Source organism: Pleurodeles waltl, chromosome 6 (genome assembly GCF_031143425.1).
Source record: "Pleurodeles waltl isolate 20211129_DDA chromosome 6, aPleWal1.hap1.20221129, whole genome shotgun sequence".
NCBI classification, from domain to species: domain Eukaryota; kingdom Metazoa; phylum Chordata; class Amphibia; order Caudata; family Salamandridae; genus Pleurodeles; species Pleurodeles waltl.
In genome coordinates this window covers 1135668821-1135690701 of record NC_090445.1, presented here as the reverse complement: position 1 = coordinate 1135690701, position 21881 = coordinate 1135668821, and the positions used below count along the sequence as shown (strand labels likewise).

General features: G+C 41.2%; 1 protein-coding gene across 1 annotated transcript in view; it reads right to left on the bottom strand.

The window, feature by feature from the left end:
- NFKB2 (nuclear factor kappa B subunit 2) overlaps nucleotides 1-21881 on the bottom strand; it is a 201013-nt gene that overhangs the window by 45306 nt on the left and 133826 nt on the right. Inside the window, exons 18-19 of the mRNA XM_069240340.1 lie at nucleotides 8559-8661; nucleotides 2922-3190 (exon numbers count right to left, since the gene is read on the bottom strand). Coding sequence (XP_069096441.1) covers nucleotides 2922-3190; nucleotides 8559-8661 — 372 coding nt within the window. The remainder of the gene's footprint in view (nucleotides 1-2921; nucleotides 3191-8558; nucleotides 8662-21881) is intronic.

Here is a 21881-nt window from a genome sequence, read left to right as displayed (position 1 = left end):
CTTCCTTTTGTCATCTTTTCCCTCTTTGCCTCCTTCTTGCCTTCTTTGCTTTTAGTTTGTTGTCTTCAATTTCTTTCCTTCTTTCTTGCCTTCTTTCCTTTTTTTTATTTCCTTCTTTCTCTTTCGCCTTCTTTCCATCTTTCTTTTTAGCTTTCTTTTTCTCTATTTTTGCCTTCTTTTCCTTTGTTTCAAGCCTTCTTTCTTTTTTTTTCTTTCTTGGGTACTTTCCATTTTTCTCTCCTTCTTACCCTTTCTTTTTCTCCTTTCTTCCCACCTTTCTTGCTTTTTCTTTCATTTTTCCATTCGTTCTTTCTTTTTTTTTACTCCGGTCCTAGTAAGTTTTTTTTACGCTTTCCTTTTTCATTCTTTTTTTAACCTTCTTTTCCTTCCTTCCTTGCCTTTTTTCTTTGTTTTTTTTTTCCTTCCTTTATGCATTCTTTCCTTCCTTCTTTTGCCCTGGTTCCCTTTTTTGGCAAACTTTCTTCATTTTATACCTTCCTTCCCTTTTCCATCTTTCATCCTTACTCCTTTTTAGGGTCGAGCACAAAGCGCTCTGTTCCTGGTGTAATCTCTCTATGGGCTTTTAACCATTCCTATCAGTTTGGTTGGTTCGTGGGCTTGCCTTTTAAAATTTGCTTGATTTCATTAGTGAAAGGCATGCGCACGTCATGCCTTTTCTGGTGTTTAGCCATCCTCGAGCACACCGGCTAACTACTGAAAACATATGAGGCTCTATGTTTTCTGTATGGTTTCTGGACTACTTTTTTTCTGTTTATTTTGTAGGCATCGCAATCTTGCTTGGCAGTAATCGAGCACTTTGCATGACATAGACCATGGTACATGGATAATTGCACTTTTGCCGGTTACATGGATTTCTGCACTTTTGCCAATTCGTTTCACTGCGAGCGAACTTCTGTACCATTTGTGTGTCTGCTTTGCGCTCATGGCGGCTGTCTGCTCGCTTTTGTGAAACTGTTTTACTTTTCAGTTTATGTGGCAAGAAAAGGCCGATTAGGAGTTTAAAATGCTAATGGCTCTAACTCGAGCAAACGTGAGATCCACTGCATTGCAAATGCTTGTTTTCTCTTTCTCGTCCTCTCTTTCTTTCTTCCCTTGTTTCTTGCCTTCTTTCTCAAAGGCTAGAGGTTGGCAGCAACGCTGGATGGATTAGCTTTTTTGTATCTGTATTAGGACCTTATAATTTTACTAAAAAATATGTATCACATCCTTACTTTTAGGCGTATTCAGACAGATTTCATAAATTAGGCTATGAAGGTGTCATTCACATTTTTCTTCCAACCACTGCTGCATGCCACAACAGGCAATGTTTCAGCACACTTAAGTGATTGACTGATTTCACTTTGATTTACATCATGTTGCCCATCCACAGCGTACACACAAAACATTCCCTTTAGTGTCAGGGAGTGCTATGGTAATGTGTACATTTTGAGACCAAAAAAAACCCCAAAAACATTTTTGCCTTTAGCCAATTAAAAACAAAAAAAAATTATATAGAGTTGACAAGGACCCGGCAGCTTCCTGAACAGTAACGTTTTGTAAAAATTATGACATAACAAAACCTACCGCATTGCCAATGCTTGTTAAATTTACCATCCCCTTCTCTCTTCCTAGATATAGCTATTTAAATATATAACTAGAGAAAGTTTTTTTTTTTTTTAAATTTACAAGGTTTCTTTTTTATCTAGGAGCCGCCATATGTATTTGAATGTTGATAAATCTAAAACTGACGGGCACCCCTTAGTCCTTTTACCCATCTGGTTTTGCTTTATCTACCATTCCTTTCACTGTGTTTTGTTCAGATTTTAACACTGCTGATTTCTAAGTCCTATTTTGCAGCGACCTTTCTGCCCCACGTTCACTACGGAGGGCATAGGCACTCCAATGCTTGCTTTCAAGGATACCAACTGGATTTTTTAAGTAGGCAATGGAAAGAATTATGACACTTTGGCTGTATTATTCAGAATCACAAACATGTAATGCCAGTAAGGACTGACAGATGAAAATTGATTTGTTGCCAACAAGACTCTATTCAATGGTATATCACTGGGCATTACAATGCATGCTGACAGACAGCATCATGTTATTTGGGAGGGCGTTGAGCTTGCTTGATGTTATGGAATAATACTTAGATTCTAATCACTCCCGTTTAATTTGGTATTGAAAATGCACTTAGATGCATATTACAAAGAAGAGAGGAAGAAGGGAGGGACACTGATTAGCCCATTTTGGTGAACAACTCATTATTTTCAGAAATAGTTTTGCACATGTAAAGCATATAAGCAAAAATCAAGACTGAAAATTGTAAAGATCTATTAGGATGATTGTACAGCAATTACTAAACATATAAAATTACATGTATTCCTTTGTGACTTCAGTGATGTAGTCTATGGAAAAAAATCCCAAACACACATATAACATTTGACTTCAACAAACCTTTCCATGGGAAGTAAAGTGTTATTTTCCATGCCAAAGTGATATAATAAGGGATATTTTTATGTTACATATGATGTATTTGTATTATGCCTACAGTGCATTACTGGCGAGAGGAAGTTGAGTGGTTAAAAGTGTGCTGCTCATTGTGGCTCAGATGTATATCATAAGTCTAACAAAAGGTATTCAAATACCTTCGAGCAGGTGTTCTAACACAAAGGTTTTCTTAACTGCAAGTCATATTTGTACCTTGACCGTGGGTGAAAAAAATTGCTAGAAATATTTCAAGTGGGTGGGGGTGATATGTGATCAGTTAAGCAGAATGTTTCTTTCCTACCACATTCTACAGTGTACATTTTTCTTTAGGTGTGTAAACATGTGAATGGTTTATGTAGGTTGAAATGCATTTGCTTAGTAATTCGAACTTTAGTGCATATGCTTGCAAGAAAACTCACAAAATCACATTTTACCTTCTGACTTCGCGTCAAGTCGAGAGGAGTGTGTCCTGGGTGCTTTGTGGACTTGCTGCACACAAACTTCTTTCCTTTCTTGGAGTCTGGTCCAGGACCAGGACCCTGGTCTATATCCATGGTTTCTTCACCGGCTGCTTCCCTATCTTCAAAGTCATCAGAGTCCATGTTTAGCTGGAGGTCAGATTCTGATTCGGGGTCTGTGTCGCTGCTTGTGTCCCATATTGACACAGACATTGGCTCATCGTTCTCGGAGAGCACATCAGCTCCTACAGAGTCAGAATAATAGACTATATAAGAACTCTAAATTACTAGGTAAAAGACACTTATGGAAGTACACACTTACTTACTTTTTAAAGTCTAAAAGAAACCAACTTTGAGCTTTACGTCCCAGTCATATATTTTACTGTATGGGTTTTAAAACGTTTGGTAGTCTGCAAACATATCGCTTATAATTTAACTTCACACTTGTCAATCCTTTCACTTTTTCGCTAACAGAACCAAAATGTGAAAACATATTGATTCTTTGTGGTTCTATGAATCTCTTCATATGGATATTCATGGTGTCATGTGTGTATGTGTGCGTCAGTCAGTCAGTATCATGGATTGCAGTTGCAGTACATAGTATATGGAAATGGACCCCAGCATAACAACACTATGACCATCTTGAGTAGACCACTGAAATACTCTGTGTCAAAAACATTCAGTCTATTTTTCATATGAATTAAAGTGTGCATTTTATACAAGTCAAAATGCTTATGTTAACACAAAATAAATGTACATTTTGTGGTAATTAGGAATGTAAGTCACTGAAATCTGTATTGTACAATTAACTTAAAGCCCTCCATTTACAATACAAGCATTCATTCAATTCATTCTCAAACTGAGACAATGAAAAAAAACTTTTGTAAATTACTCATTACAATGAATAATGCAAATGTTATTGCACAAAGATTACTCGCATCTGTAAGTGAGATCCAGAACACAGGACGTTTCAGTCTGCATGGCAAATATAAGCCAACCTATCGGGCAACTAATTAAACTACTACAAACAAACCCTACTTGCAATTCAGTTGAGTAAAAGTGCCACCTAGTGTTTTGCAAGTGTCTAATTAAACATTCATATCTGTTGTCTGTGACTTTCACAAACTTCCCAAATACTGCCAAGTGCTGTTTGTCTTCACAATAAATACATACTTCAACAGCCTCCTTATGTTTTCACACCTGGTCTGAGAAAGGACAACTTTAAAAATGGTCTCCGTTTATTACTCAATGTCGGACACTGATGTTACTGATCAAAGGTATGTGTTAAGTTATCTTTTTTTTTTTAGAAAAGCATAGAAAAACAGTTTTTCTGTGAATTCATTTTAACCTTGGAGCCCAAAGCCCAATCAAATTCAATGAAAGAAATGAAATAATGCCATACTGGCACTTTCAATATTATGCTTTTTAATCCATTAAAAAAAAGAAAGAAGAGCCTAAGCCCTGGCACTGCATTAAAAAAACATCAAGGATAAAGCAGCAGTAAAATAAATTCTACATTTGACAGACAGGTATTCCTTTCAATTTTGTCAGCATTCACTTGGAGATATGCGGTCACCATTCTTGAAGTCATCGTTTTTTTCACATCTTGGAAAATAGAAAACCTGGTTTCCAACTATATTCAAAAGAAACAGGATAGCCCATTTAATCTACATCTGATAGCTACTTTATTTACAATACTTTTTTCATATTGCTCTAAGAAGCCACACTCTATCCAAGGAATACTCTCTCCTTTTAATTTTGTAACTGTAGGAAACTTCCCCTTTTGACATGGTCACCCCCATTTTTTGCCACAGGTACTAATGTTTTTCGACTGAAGTTGAACTGGGTTCCTGATAACCAGGTCCCCAGTGCTACTGCTCTTTCCCAAAAACAAAGTAAAATGTAACTGTGTAAATTAGCACAGTTTAGCAGCCCAGCAAGTCCTTAGTAAATGGTATCCCTGGTACATATTACCTGGGTACTAAAGAGGGTCCCTAAGGGCTGCAACAGATATGATGCCACACTAAGGGGCCCGCCCCTCTTACAAAGTGCATGCAGCTGGCGATTGCAGACGGCGTGTCATGGTGCAAACCATGAGTGAAAACACAAATTGGCACACTCAATGTGGGACATGCCAAAATCACTGCATATTAAACATGTAGGTGACCTCTACTGCAGGCCTCAGAGCCCTAAGGCAGGGTGCATTTTATTTATAGTGTGAGGGCATATCTGCACGAGCAGATATGCCCCATGATGTCTAGTTCTATGACTAGATATTGCAAGTAAAAAGTAAAGACATCTTAAGGTATGACCTGTGCACTGGTCATTATGAGTTATCCAGCTACATAATGGCTTCACTGAAACCTATGGTGTTTGGTATCAAAAACCATGTCGTAATAAATCCATACTGATACCAGTATTGGATTTTATTAGGACATGCACCCAGAGGGCACCTCTGAAAACGGACTAGTCCTCTAGTGTGTTGGCTGGCTGTTGTCGATCAGTCTGCCATCAAAGGCAAGTTTGACTCCCTGGAGGTGAGAGCCCGCTCTCTCGGAGGCCAGAAACAATGCCTGCTCCAGAGGTTATCACCTCCTAAAGCGGGACAGCTACTAAATCTGCATGCCTGCTCCAGAGGTTATCACCTCCTAAAGCGGGACAGCTACTAAATCTGCATGCCAAGGGCAGCGACTTCAAAGTCCGTGCCGCCTTTAATATGCAAACCAGACTTCCCCCAGACCTGGGAGATGACACCCCATGCCCTGAGAACCATTTGGCACCAGGACAGGAGGGGAAATTAGCTATGCAGGTAGGGGTGTTACAGTAACAGGCGAGTCACACCCGTAAGGTGAGCTGCCTGATGTGCTCCACATAGGAATGGCTCCACCTTATTGTTTTTGGTAGAACTAGGAAATCTGGGGCAGGGTTATGCCCACGAGCCACAGGAAGTGGTCATATAGGGGGGTAATTCACCCCAGGAGTAAGTAGCCCCTTGTGTACTACGCAACACTCCCCTAAACTTCCCCAAATTGATTATTTAGGTATCCTCCTGGCACCATGGATTCAGATTCCACTGACTAAAGAAGAATGGCAGAGAAGAGCCAAGCAACACAAGAACGGAGGACTAGCTAAAGATTTTGGCGTTAAACTCGGTCTACCTGCTCCAGTCCTGACAACTGCAAAGACCAGACTCGCCTGCAAATGTGCATCCTCCAGAATCCTCAGAGGCCTAACAGCACTTTGCCAACCAGCCATTATCTCCCTTGGAGTGGATGAGCCACTTCCCTGCAGCAGCAGGCATCAACTGCGACTGTCCGGTTCTCTGTTATGCTGACAATTAGGTCACCAGAAGGAGGATTCTGAGTGTCCAGGAGTGTATCCCCATTGGCCCATCCAGTCTGAGATGCTGAGCCTGCCCTGAGCCTCAATGCACCAATACGTGGAGTACCACTGCCAGTTGCAAGCACCAAGGCTTGTTTGTGTTCAGCTGGAACACCACCGCCGCAAAGACTTAGCTGTATGTTGAGGGACATCCATATAGACCAGCTCCCTGCCAGAAGTTGTTCTGTTGTGTTTCTTTCCCCTCTTCTACAAGAACCCCAAGAAATGTGAGCGCCACTAACTCGCCAACCCACCCCCTCCCCCCAAGGCAAAATACCTATGCACCCGAGCCCCCAGCCTGTAGTCACTGAAACAGACTGTCTCTGCAGAGTGGAGACCGTAAAGGACAGCCCCAAGAACCGTGAGAGCCTCTAAGTTGCCGGACAAAATACATATGCATCCAAGTCCCCCAGCATGGAGCCACTGAAACAGACAGTAGCTCTGAGGAGCTAAGATCCTCAAGGAGTGATCCCCACTTTGGGTTCAACCGGACTGGTCGCCCAGTCCCCACTTGCAGCCCTTTTCTTCCAGCTACTGCACCCACTGACTTTAAAGCATAACGTCCAAGGCTACCACTGCTAGGAGTACCTCTGCACTCAGACACACCAGGGCAGGTAATCCAAAACTGATGGTGGTGGTTCTAGAGATCCTAGCCCCTAGTTACCTTAGATTTAGAAGAACAGTCCTGTTAGTTGATTTTAAGTGACCTGTACAGTGTATGTTTTCCCCTAGGATACATTACTGTGCTCAAGACTTGTGCCTCAGATTTGACAACTGTATTTTCTGCATTTCTTAAAATTGCTAACTCGAAAAGTACTTCCTTGACCTTGTATATTTTGGTTCTTAAATTAATACAAAAATCTGTACTATTTTTCCAAGATTGGTTTCGAGCTTCTTCTTCTGGTCTCATTTATTGGCGCTCTGTGTTCAACAAATGCTTAGCACTACCCTCTGATAAGCTTAAACTGCTCACCTACACTACCACAAAGTAGAGCATTTAGGGTTATTACTTTAATCTCTGTCTGCCAATAAGGGTAGCATGTACTTATCTGCATAGTGTACCCCTACATTGGTACACTGCATAAACATTCAGCTTTCTAGAGTAACGTATTTACAAATTTTAAAAAAACATAGATTTAAAAAAGTATGATGGCACAGGGATTGCTAGTAATATGATGAAGTTGCACAAAGAACAATTTTGCTCCTTTTTCTGTGGCGATTGCACACGATATAGTTAGCCTGTAATCCAAAAAATGTGGACTAGGCCAAAGTGCTGCTGTGGATTCATGTAATACTTGTGACCATGAATGGTCTGTGTGGACCCAGGACCAGCTCTACTTAAAAGCATTTGATTAATCTTGGAGGGGGCATTAAGCTACAGGTCAATCTCTTGCACTATTCCAATTAGTGCCCTCTTTCTTACTCATCTCTCTCCCTCTCACACTATCCTACATCCTAATTCTTTGTCCCTGTATTTCTTTCCTGCCCAGAAATAAATAAAGTACATCTGTTCACAGCATTCATATAAACACAATTGAGGGCAAAAAGTAGCAGGATTGTCCGCGGTTCAGTCGATTGAAAGTGAAAGAAAGGAATTGCAAATAGTAGGTTGGAGCAAAAGATTATGCGAAGCCTTTCATGCCATTAATGGCTAAATAATTATAGAGGACTCCTGAGTGATAGCTTTGCGGGAATAGCACCTGGTGCAGAGATCTATGTGAAACAAAGTTTCACCTTTTCATTTTTAAAAGTTTATAAAAAGAGCACTAACTCTGTGTGCAATAGCCACTGGTTCTAAATCACACATACACTATTGGGAAATGACTGTGTGTTGGAAGTATTTCTAACAAGTATGTTAAGAGTTAACTATAAAATGTTCAAACATTATACTTTCTCCCACTCAGAAGGATGTCTCAATATTCTACTTGAAGTATCTACACACAATGTAACCTAATGTCTAAGCTAGGATTAGGATCAGATCTTGTTCTGCAGGCATCATTCTCCTAACTAGAAGTAATGTGGACCTGAAACGCTTTGTGTCCAAGTGTTAGAGTGTTCACCTGGTAGATACCAGGCAGACAAACTTCTAGAGTGTGGGCAAAATAGGAAAACTTTTTTGAAGGGACAGCTTTGCTGCAAACACAATTTTGTTGTTGTTAACACTTGGCCTAGGATAGATAAGAAATAGAGCATCTGCATGGTCAGCGGCATGTATGCGAAGTAACAAATTACCTGCTTTGATGAGCATTTTGGTAAGGATCGGAGAGCCCATGGCTGCAGCAAGGTGCAGAGGGGTGTTTCCACCAAACGTTCGAGCATTGACATCTGCTCCCAACTAAAAACAAATCATAAAAAGAAATCAAATAGGATGTTAAACACTGTGGCGTGTGACAAGAATGGATCAGCGTGCCAATAGCAACAACATACTGCACTCCCAAAACTTAAAGAACACAGCCAGTTGCTCTGAGGGCAGCATAAAGACAGAGCTATGAGATGCTCACACACACACGCTCACTCATCTGTGTCAAATGGCAATCTCTAATTGGTCCCAGAGTAAACATCATGTACCCACAAGGTCTCCTACCTCCCCCTCCCCTGTGCCCATTCTACTCAAAGAATCTAAAGGAGCCATCTGGGAAATGTCTTATTTATTTTCTCCTGTGCATCACTACTTAGATATGATTGATGTCTTTAGTAGTTTCTTCTAGCTTCAAGTTCTCTATTTCCATCAACTGTCCTCGTGTCAGAACAGTTTTCTTCGGCTAATTTTAACTTTCAGTAAACAGCACTTTGGATTCTAGGATTAATAGTTATGGTTTTCCCTTTTATTACTAGTTTCATCATCCACAGAGCTGTTGAGTAAAAAAACATAGAGGACTTACTGAAGATAAAAAAAAACATGACATAGGGGCCAGCCAGCAACTTTGGTAACTGGTCTGTCACTCAGTTTGTTTATCAAACCACCAATTCCTTTCCCTTTTCATGTATGTGATACACGGGAGCCTATTTTCAACGCACAGCAGTTCCTGGGGAATAGATAAACTGTAAACTAAGTTGCTGATAAGGAACTAGTGAATGCCAAGGACCTGTGACCGCCCATCCACTGTAAAATATAACTTAAACAGTGTCCAGAACTGCCCTTTCATTGAGAGCTGGATTTGTGATGCCGGTAAACGAATATGAGTGGTTACAACGCAAGTCATTACAGCACAATACTTTACACCACAATTACATAGTTTATATGACACAATTTACATATAGTAGTTGTAAATACTACTTATCACTACAGTTTTTTATTTTATAGGTAAGTAATACCATCTTTTGGGGGGTATACGAGGGTAACCCATGTTTATATGAAATTTTTTCCAATGGGTAAACCCATGAAATGTATTATACAAAACAAAATAGATATGTATATATATATCTTACCTATTGGCAGTCACCACCAGTAGGTAGTTCTAGTTAGGACCTAGTTTCCACAGGAAAGAAGTTTTTTGTTTTCCTAATAACTTCGGCATCATGTGATGAATCTTCACGAAATTATTAGTTTGCCACTCACTTCAGCTGCTCTCTGGGGAGTTTCAAGATGATTTGTCAAACGGGGGCTCAGAAAAGGTGAGGGGTTCCCGAAATGCATTTACCCAGTGGAATTATACACGGAGTTTAAACACAACTACAGCTCGAACCGCTGGATGGAATTACACCAAATTTGGCAGAAAGCTAGATCCTGGGCCAGAAAGATCTCTTTTTGTAATTCGGTGTAGATCCGTTCGGTAGTTTTGGAGTCATTAATGAAAAGTGATTTATGTATATCTAGAGACATGGATCTACTGAGTTGGGTTCGCAGATTCATGTGCCAACAGAAATGCTATGATTGGCGGGCTACAACCTGAGAGGAAAGTTTATGTATCAGCACTCAGTCCCATGGGTGAAGGTGGGTGTAATAAAACTTAAAACCGATAGAAGTGGGCAGGATAAAGGTACCCTGACACATTTCTTTTGGGGTGGAGGGAGGGGCACTAGGATCCCCGGATCCTCAACGGCCCCCATGTGAATCCAAAACAAATCTGCAAATCCAGACCCCAATTAGAAAAAAAAAAAATATATATATATATATATATATACACATATATATACACACACACACAAAAAAAAACCTCACAAACCAACTCTCAAATACAGCCATTCACACTCACACACCTACTCAAAGACCCACAAAACCACTACCACACCCAGTCACAGACCCAGACACACCCACTGACACACACATACAGCTGTTCACACATCCAGTCAAAGATCCACAAGCCCACTTGCAGACCCACACAACCATGCAATACACCAACTCACACATACAACCAATCACACACCCGGTCACACACCCATACAGCCACTCACACACCCACTCAGACCCACAAAACCACTACCACATCCAGTCACAGAGCCACACTTCTACTCATAAACCCAGCTTTCTTCAAATGTAATAAAATAAGATTACATCAAATACAAACATTTAGAATCAACACCCAATCAGTAAGAACTTTTCCGAATTCAAATATGGTAGGTCTGGATATCAGTCATTGAGAAAAGAAATGTAAAATAAAAGGAGCGAGAAAATCATATGTTGCACTTGTTGACTTAATATGACAATATAATTAGTGATACAAAATAAAAGATATAAACAACAACAAAAAGTAATCTACTATATAACCCACCTCCAGCCCTTCCTGCCTGCCTTGTGGTTACGTAAATCTTTGTAGTTTATTAACTGTGAGTAAGAGGGGAGCAGTCCCTGCATTGGATTAATTGTGTAAGTTTGTGTAATATGTCAGTGACATGTAAAAGGTCAGACCATCAGGGGCGCCAGCCCCACACAAGTCAGCTGTGACTGAAAGTGGAGGGATCAGTTTGTATCTTCTTATTGTGTTTTAAAGTGCTAGGAGTTGCTTATGTAGACTAAGTTATTCTTCTCAAATGAACGCTAGGCTTTCAGCAGAGCTCCAGCGCCACATTTCCTGATGCCAATGTTGCTTTTGAGGATTTTGGTCTTGGGCAAAGGCTCAAAAGACAGTGTTCCACTGTGTCTCAGTGTGCACTACTTGTAAGAGACCTAAGACATTCTCAGACTTCTGCCTAATACATGAGTAAAGCGGGGCATGACCACGGCATATGTAATAAGGTCAATTCATTGGCCCGGCAGCGGGTATGCTAGAGAAGCCATGGGGGAAATCTTGTGTAGTTTAGCAGGTGTCAAGTATGCTCTGTGGAAGAGCAAAAATTGAATGAACTTAAAACGTGTTATGCTGGGATACACCATGATTAAGCAGCATTCTTTATTGTACTGTGTGCTGCCTATGTCCTTTTCCCACTGTCCTCTTAATTGGGCGAGTGAGGTATGTAGATGGGTGCAAAGTACCTTCTTCAACCTCTTGATTAAATATCTACCAGTGACCATAACATTTCCTGCTTGCACCAATGTGTGTGCTGTAGGTTCAAAGCCCACTGGTGCCCAGTGTGTCCGGACATAATGTAATATGTTGGTGTGTGTTAGGAAATGAGCTCTGGGGAGATCCTGGGTTTGCATGAAGTCCCGATGTGATTGTAGTAGGTCGTCCTCACAGAGATCGCTGTCACAGTAACCCCAATCTCCTCCCATAGTGCCAGCTAAATGGATGTTATTGTACCGAGGTGGGGTAGACAGGCCACACAGTGGGATATTTGGGTCACAGGCTGGTTTACTGTGTGTATATTGGTGTGCTGGTTTCCAATACACTATGGTGTTATGCAGCAGTATGGAGAGAGTGGGAGGGTATGAGGCTCCTGGCAATAGGAATCTATGTAAGTGCCCTGAACGTAGCATAGATTGTGTGTAGCCGGTTTCCTGCAAATGGATCCTGGCCATCCAGTGTGAAAGCCATTGTAATTGGGCTGCAAAGCAGTAAGAACAAAAATCGGGGGCTCCTAAGCTACCGATCTTCCGTGGGTAACTGCAATTTTGAAAGGTTAACTCAACATCTGTCAGGCCCCCAAATAAGGTCTAGGAGAAGGGAGTCTAGTACATTATAGACTGCACATGGGATACAAATTAACAAAATAATATAGTCATTTTGATAACATGACCATCATGGAAAGAGCCAGACAGCCTGGTATGGTGAGAGGCAAGAGTAATCCAGGGCTCCACCCGTGCTCAGAGGGCTGCTATAGCTTTAAGTAAGGTCCCATCCAGTAAATCCTTAGGTGTTCTATAAATCTGAATTTCTAGATGTCAGAAAGTGCGACCAGTATAGTTTGTCCACCCATGGAAACTGTGTTGTGGCGAGCGGTACTATGGAAGAAAAACACTTCTGATTTAGAATGATTGACCTGGATGCCAGAGATGGTCCCGAACAAGTATAGTATTGTAGCAATCAGCGTGAGGTCCATGTTCAGGTCTCGTGTGTGTACCAGCATACCATTAGCATATAGGGATACTACATGTGTTTGGGGTCCTCTCGGGATAGACAACTGGGTTGCTTCCAGTCTACGTTTTTGTGCAAGAGATTCCATTGCTAACACGAAAAGCACAGGTGACAGACATCCCTGACGTGCACCCCTGGACATTTGATATTGTTCAGAGATACGTGTGCCTGTTTTGGCTCTTGCATTGGGAGTAGCGTACAGTCATTTAATCCAGTTGACAAAGGTGGGAAGTGTGTTAAATATTCCAAGGACTGAGATCATATAATCCCAATTTAAAGAGTCAAAAGCCTGTTGAAGGTCTAATGTGAAACAATTGGTATTTGGGAATGAATTGTGTGCAATCTCCAGCACCTGGTAGAAGCGTCTACTGTTCATGGATGTACTCCAGCAAGGTACAGAGCTGCATTGGCCAGTATTGACAAATTCTGGGAGATGAGAAAGTAGCCATAAGGCTAATACTTTGCTAAGGATCTTATACTTGCCGGTTAAAAAGGAAACCGGTATGAGGAAATATCATCTGGGGCCCAGCCTGGTTTAAGCAGGGGGGGGCAACTAGAGCCCGAGTGGTGTTTGGGGGAAAAGTTCTGGCCTACAAGGATACGTGCATAATTTCTGCAAATGCAGAATGAATCGGGATGCGAAGGTTGAGTAAAATTCAGTTCTGTGCCATCTCCTTTATTGCTTGGCTTAATTCAAAAGGGGTTAAAGGGGCTTCTAATGATGTTCGGGCTAACAAGTAGATTTTGGGGAGTCTAAGGCTATTGAAGAAATTGTGTCTAGCAGAGAGAGGAAGTGTAGGTCACGCCCTGTAGAGTTACAGTGTAGTACGAACGGAAGGCTTCATTAACCTCGGTGTGTAGTGCATATTTGTCCAGACTGTGTTGTGGTAGGATCAGAGTTGGGGACAGTGGAGGACGTATCATAAGGGCAAGCAGTGCCGCAGCTATGTAACCCTGAGTGAATTTGTTGTGTATATCCACTTACACACCCATAGTCACTCACAGACCCACAAATCCACACCCACTCACAGACCAACACAGCAACTTATATACACACACACACACCCACACACACTTATACACCCATACAACCACTAGCACACTCACACACCCACAAAATTCTGCGTGGAGTTGCCTGTATGTGTGGGACTGGCTGCAGACTAGGTCCTGCGGTCAATCGCCCGCTGCGCATGGCTGAAGGCTGGTGCAGCAGTTGGATTAATATTTAATTACCATACTTTATGTTGAGGAAAAAGAAAACCCTAGCACTTTACTGAAAAAAACTAAAAGTTACAGGGACGTTATAGTTAGACTCAAATTTTACACACAGAACCATATAAATTAAGTTAACATAAATACTTAGCTCAAGAAATTATAATTTGTGCCCTCGCCATGAATTGCTAATTAGCCCACATTTTACATCAATCTTGACATCTTCTAGGGCATAATTGATAATATCACTCTAACATTGCAATATAATTATTGATGAGAAAACTGTGCATGGCGGGGCTATGGCTAACTTAGGGCACGAGTTATAGTTTCAAGAGGTAAGTATAACTATAACTGTTGAATTTCTATGGTTTTGTGTGTGTAAAATCTGAACCTAACTATAACGCCTCCGTAACCTTCGCTTATATATATATATATATATATATATATATATATATATATATAACTCGTAACCAAGTCCCGGAATGCAGGGGCTCCACACAGCGGTCCTGGATGGGCTCCGAGAGGCCCTAATATAACCTTAAACACTCCTTTAAGTACCAGGAGAACCAGGACACCTCCAATATGAAAATTCTATTTATTTCAGCACAAAATCCAACGCGTTTGAACAACTGGATTGGTGATAATCCTCAAATAACCTTCAGGAGGAATAGGTCGTTGAAGGACAATCAATGTCACAATGATGTAACATTGAAAGGACACATGGAAAGTACTAGAGTGGTAGGTTTTGCCTGTTGTATGAAATGCAAAGCTTGCAGAACTAGTAATAACTGTAGGATATTGAATGTTCCAGGAAGGACAGACATTTTTACAATTAGAGGTAATTACAACTGCAACACAACTTATTGTGTTTACTGTCTGATATGCCCATGTGACAAATTGTACGTGGGGAGCACGATACATAGTGCAAAGAAAAGAGTTCTGGAACATAGACGAGCTATCAAGAACTATGACAAAAACTACCCGGTAGCGAGGCATTTCTTTACTCAACATTTTGATAATGAGAATTTGTTGAAATTTGTAGTCATTGATCAAGTGAAGATCAACAAAAGGGGCGGCAACAGAGAAAGGTTGCTGCGTATTTTGGAGTCTAAATATATAATTGAGTTTGAGACAATGGAACCTGTAGGGTTGAATTCGAGTGAAGAGCTGAGTATCCATCTGTAGTAATTGATATATTTTCAAGTATGTTGGGGTAATGTGGTGACCATTTATTACAATAGAACTTTGGATTGTTGGTGTTATTTTAATATTTATCAATTTAAGGAATTAGGTGTTGGGTTTTTAGTAAGTCTTTTTCAGGAATGGAGTTTGTATGTCCACCCACTTGGGTTAAGAAACTATGATGTACAAGCAGAATGAGGTTATTTGTGGACAACATCTGAAATGATATGATATCCTCCAGAGCAGTTACTTACAGGTATATATGAAGATACCTTTGCTCAAATTAGATGTGGCCAGGGGGGCGAGCTGACTGACCCCGTAGCCATTAAAAAAGGTGTTAGACAGGGATGTCCTGGCACCCACTCTTTTTCTGCTATATATCAACAATTGCATTCACTACTTAGAGAACTGTATAAATGATTCACCTAAATTGGTTGGGAAAAAAATCCTGTGTCTGCTATATGCAGATGATACAATTTTGATATCTAAATCGCCAATGGGAATCCAAAACCTGATCAACCAATTTTGTGTTTTTTGTAGTGATTATGGTCTGGACATAAACATCAAGAAAACAAAACTCATGATATATAGTACCTCCAAGAAACGATCACGTGCTAGCATAGAAATGAACTCGATCCCTTTGGAGAAAGTAGAAGAGTTTGACTACTTGGGTTTCAGACTATCGACCACAGGCAAATGGAAGGCATCCCTTGACAAAGGGGCTCTCATTATAAGCCAGAGAGGTGGGGCCCTTGTCCGTAGATCGAGAAAGGCTCCGAGCCCCCCCTTGAACATACTTGCAGAGATTTACAGTGTCCAAATCAGAGCAGCGGCCCTTTATGGAGCGGAACTTTGGGGGTCCCACAAAAACCTTGATATCCTGCAAACCAAGGAAAACCATTTTCTTAGACAGATCGCCCGCCTAGGTATGGGCTCACCAATGACCCCTCTAAGGCTAGACCTAGGTTTAAACAGTATTAAAACCACTGCAGCCCTAAGGCCTCTTTCCTATTGGATTCGTTTATGGAAATCTGTTGAACTCGAACCATACAGGCTGGCCATAAGAGAGCTCATAGCCACCCCTCAGGCACTGGAGAAAATTCCATGGCTGAAGGAAATGAAATCTGCCTGGGTCAAAATAGGTTTTCCTTCCTACTGGAAATATCCGGAGCAAATCCCCGATAACGCAAGGAAACTTGTTACTAAAAGATATTGGGAGAAAGTAAATGAAGACTCCTTGCATCAAAAAGGGGCGGGCAGGCTAACAATGGAATTTCTCCAACTTAAGTACGAGCCCTGGCCTGAGAATTTCTTGAACCTTCCCATGCCTCCGTACGCCCGTGCTTTATATCTCCAACTAAGATATGGTACACTGCCTATCAATGGTTTTACGGCTCACTGGTCCTCTAACATCGTTTCAAATGATAGATGTATCTCTTGCCAAAATCGTAAAGAAACAATAGAGCACATACTATTTTTTTGCCCTTCATATAAGAGTCCCAGAGGGAGGTGGATCATTCCCCTCTGCAAAAATATGTCATTACATGATAGAGCAAGCGCCACCAGAATCTGTACATACGACACATCCTCCGTGGTAGCTATTACAGTTACCAAATTTTTAGCGGAGGCCTGGTACATCCGGCGTAGGCTTATTGTTTTAAAGGGCATGTGAGCCATCTTGACATTAGTCGACAGAAGGAGTCCCAGCTGTTATTTTTTTTTTTTAGTAGTATCAGTAGAAATTTCTTAGCAGGAACCTGTTGCCCCCTATATGAGGATTGATGATGACCAGGTCCTACGGGGAAACACTTGCACACATTGGTATGTTAGACAGAATTTTATATCCTAGTTTTTATCCTTTCTCTCTTAACATTTTAACCCATGTCTTATTTATTGTACTTTTTATCTACAATCAAATATCTAGTCTTGTTGATCTTATTCTAATACTGTCCTGATTACTACTGTTTTTATACTGTTATTATTATTATTATTTTTTTTTATTTTTATTTTTTCTCCCCAAACAAACACTATTTATTATGTATGATTGTTATCTCTGTTATTTTAAATGGCCTAGATTTGTAGACCGAATGAACTCAAATAAAAATACAAGTATATATGTCCACTTGGGTAATATAAGATGAAATGGTATTAATTTAGACATGGGTTTGAGTAATAAATATTTATATGAAGTATATTGGATTTTAACTTGATAATATATATAGATATTTTACCTAAATGTCAGAAAATGAATTATTTAATAATTGAATAATTTTACAATTTTGTAATTTTGTACCAAGTATTTATTTGTTTGAGAGTAACATCAGGAGAAATAATTGTGATTAAGTCTGTTGATATATAAAATCTTATGGGGGATACTGAATGAATTCTAAAAATTATATGATATTAAGTACAGTGTATTAAGACTGAATGTGTATTTTAAAGATGGTCGCCACAAATACGTGCTTTCTAGTGGGTGTATTAGGATTTGTCTGTCTTTTATGTTTATGATTAACTTGGGCTATTTATGTGGAGCACTTCAGTTATGTTGTATCCATGGGTAAGGCTGTTGCCGAAACGCGTTGGATTTTGTGCTGAAATAAATAGAATTTTCATATTGGAGGTGTCCTGGTTCTCCTGGTACTTAAAGGAGTGTTTAAGGTTATATATATATATATATATATATATATATATATATATATATATACATATACACACACACACACACACACACACACACACACACACACAAATAAATACATACACACAATAATTAGGGCCAGGTTTCCATAGGATAAAGACACACACACACGTTTCAGCTAACAAGCCTTGATCACTGTGCTTAAGGCTTGCTAGTCAAAAGGGCATCCGTTTACTGCCAGGAAGTTAGGAAATGCGTTTTTGTATTACTTTTGCATCGTTTGACGAATCTCCACTGATCTTTTCAAAAGTGCTCTCTTTTGCCTAGTTTCTGCATGGAAAGTTTTGGGGTGATACGTCAAACAGAGACCGAGAGAAAAGGGGAGTCTAAAAACGCAAAATCCCCTTGCATTTTCCATAGACTTCCTAAGGAAGTACTGTCGCAAACACCACTGAACGGAATTACACAAAATTTGGCAGAAAGCTAGATCTTGGTCAACCGACTAGTGAATGGATTTACACTAAATCACAAAAGCACAGTTATTGAGAAATTAAGGTTTAAAAATAATTGTATATCTAGATGGTTGAGGCTGCGAGTGTCCCGCGGACACACCAATAAAAAAAATAGAACATTCTGATTAGCCCAGAGAGGTTTTCTTCCCTTGTGCCAATTCAGTCCAGCAGGAGTCAGACTGCTACAGGAGCAAGCTCTCAGACTGGCTGCCAGCAACATGAGAAAAATGCTGCTAGCAGCCATTAGAAGACTGAGGGTCTTAGTCCCCTGTCCAGAAGTAAAAAAAACAAAAAAAAACAACAAATAAAACACAATTACAGGGGGATGGGTGACCTTAAACCCCGAAGCCCTCTCATGGGTGGGGGATGGGGACAAGTCCAAAGGGCCCTCTCCTTTTTGATTTAATGTGGTATCCGGTGATGGGGTCCCCGGGGTCTAATAAGGCTTTGGGAAGGAAGATGCACACCCCCTCCCTTTGAGATTATATATTCTGGCCCCAGGAGATGGGTTCCCAGTGCCATAATTGGCTTGGGGAGGGGGGCCTTGCGTCCCTCCTACCCTCTAACATTTATGGTTTGGCCCCGAAGAATGGGATCCCTGGGGCCACTTTTGGTTCAGGGAGGGGAGCTGTGTGCAGGCCATGCTCTGAGGCTACCTGCGCTGCCATGCACAATATGGGCTGGTTGCCCTTGGGGGGCATTGATGGCCACAGGTCCTTGCTGCAGACTAAGCCCTGTGCCCAACACCCTGCTGCACACAGCCAAACGTTGTGGGCAGCATGGGACTCTACTGTATGCAGCATTGGGTTGGCTGCCCGTGTGGGGTTGGATGCCCGCCAAGCCCTGTGGCCAATGCCAGAGTGCACAACCAAAGGCCGTGCACGATGTGGGGTTGACTCCCTATGGGGGCGCTGGCCATTACCACTCACAACCAAGTGCCATCCGTTGTGGGGTGGGTTTGCTTTACGTATCGTAACGAAATATTACTTTACATTAAATAAAAATAGAAATTCATTGAAATAACCGGAATGGTTATTATATTTTACTTTGCATGAACAATATATTAGAAATTCCCTGAATTACTGAATAATCTCCAGAGCTAGGGCAGAGAGCTGGGGGAAAAGTTGCCTGCCTGCTTGTGGATGTACAGCATGCCGATCATGTGGTATGTGTTCATTAGTACTGTTCCCCCCCCCCGCCAAATACATGTTGGAGGAAAGCGTTCAGGGCTAATCTGAGGGCTTGAAGCTCCAGCTAGTCTATATGGCCCTCCCTGGTTTTGAAGTGTCCAGGTGCCTTGGACAGTCATCTCGCAGACAGAAGAGCTCTCCAAAACAAGAGATGCATCAGTGGTGATAATCCCCTGTGACAGGTGGTCTAGAATCAGCTTCCCAAGCAACCAGTTGTTTCTGTTTTACCAAAGCAGAGTGTGATGTATCCTATTCATTACCAAAACAACATCCTCCTGAGGTGATTCCATCTGTGTGCCTTACAAGACATTCTTGTAGGGGGTGCATGTAAACGCTATGCATGAAGCTATATTCCAACACTTTCATTACAGTTTGAAGAAAGATGGGCTAGAGCTGGAATGCCTTCACCCTCTTTTCCTTGGAATGTGCTTCACCTGTTACCTCTTTAAAACTGAGCCTAGGAAGGGCCTTTTGTAGCTGAAATTTGGGTTTTGTCGCATTGATGACAAAACCTAAGCTCTTAAGCATGGACACTGGTGTTTGAGAATGTACAAGGCACTGATGTTTGCTACTGCTTCCGATCAGCCAGTCTAAGTATGGGAAGACGTGCAGAGTGTTTCTGCACAGGTGAGCGCTACTAACGCTAGGCGCTATGTAAACACCCTCGGAGGTGCAGTGACTCCTAACGGTGACACCTTGAACTGGTAGTTCACCACAAACCAGAGGTGCTGGTTATGTGCTGAATGGATCAGGAACTGATTTCTTAAAATCCAGAGACATAAAGTGGCCATCGCACAGCAGTAACATGGTGTCCAGTAATGTGACCATATAACAGGGTTCAGAGAGGATAAATTTGTACAATGACTGGAGGATGACGATCGGCTGGAGTGAGACGTCCTTTTTGGGGATCAAAAAAATATAAGGAGTATGTCCCTGTCCTGTGTTGGTGTGCAGATACTGGTTCTATCACACCCTTTGCTAACAGCACACAAACCACTGTCTCCAGAAGGTGAAAGCGGTCGGATTCAGAACGGGATAGCAGAGTGGGATGTTAGGGAGGTCTGTTTGGAATTCAAGGCAGTAACTTTCCTGCACAATGGAGAGGACCTATTGGTCCGAGGTGATGCTTTTCCACTCAGCTAGTCCTCAGTCTTCTCCAGTCCAGACAGTTATGATGTGGTCTGTGGGGGGAGGGGCTGTGGAGCTCCCTCCTGCAGAGACACCTCTGTCTTTTCTATGTCCATTTCCCATACACCTGTGATGTAAAGTACTGTGTTGTAAACCAAACATAACTGTGTGGTACCTACCTGCACTGAAAAGACTTGTGTGGTAGTTATGTTCTAACAACTGCACTGTGAAGACCACAGATAAATGAACTATGGGCTTCTGAATTAGTTTGTTTTGTAACGGCATCTTTTCACATAATGCAAGTTAGGCACCCAAGTTCACACTAATGTGGAGCATGGGCATTTAGAGATTTTTGATAATGTGCCCAGTGGCCTGAGTTCAAACTACTGAGTTGTACTTTACCTAGGGCACGGGACAAAGGGCATACATATGGCACACCTGAAACATTTATAATTTTAGTCCTTGAGAAACTTTATACAGTAAACAAATGAAACCAGAAAATGTATAGAGAATTTTGAGGACTTGTGACCTCTGGCCCATTACATAACATTGTCTCATGGATGAGACTGTTATTCTGATTATAGCACCTTACTTAACAATTCCCATGTCTTAATTTTGTTTTTGCACTGTACCTCATTAGATCTGCCCAACATTTACTTTTCGTAGATCTAATATTTTCATTAATATAGATCTGACCAGATATTGAGATTACTGTGCGTGTAATTATAGTGATGTATTGTACAGAACTCAAACCTTACTACAGCCTCCTGGAATAAACCTCGACTCCTCAATCTATCCTAAAGAGTCAGGTGGGAGAGTATCTGGGGCCTTGAGATACCGGTGTTAAGTGACAGTCGTCCCCCCCCCCCAACCCCCCCTCCCCCCGGGACTAGCTAGTACCTAAATTCGGCACCAGGAACCAGACACTACAACTATTACTCTTCACTAGGGGTTTATGCATTTTTCCCCCCACAAACTTTCCAACTCAGGAAAACCATACTGTTCCGGGTATAACTGCCCTCTGGTTCATGACCGATCAGCTGGCCCCAGAACTAAAGGCACCAAGACTTTATTATCAAGAACTAGAACTACCGACTCTCACACTGTGCTGGTTTGACTTTACTTGTTATATTTCATTAACAAATAATGTAGATTTCCCATCATGCACAAGCTTTTCTTACAAAAAATAATATTTCCAATTTCTTTTTGGGACTTTTTTTTGTAAATGTCAAATAAAT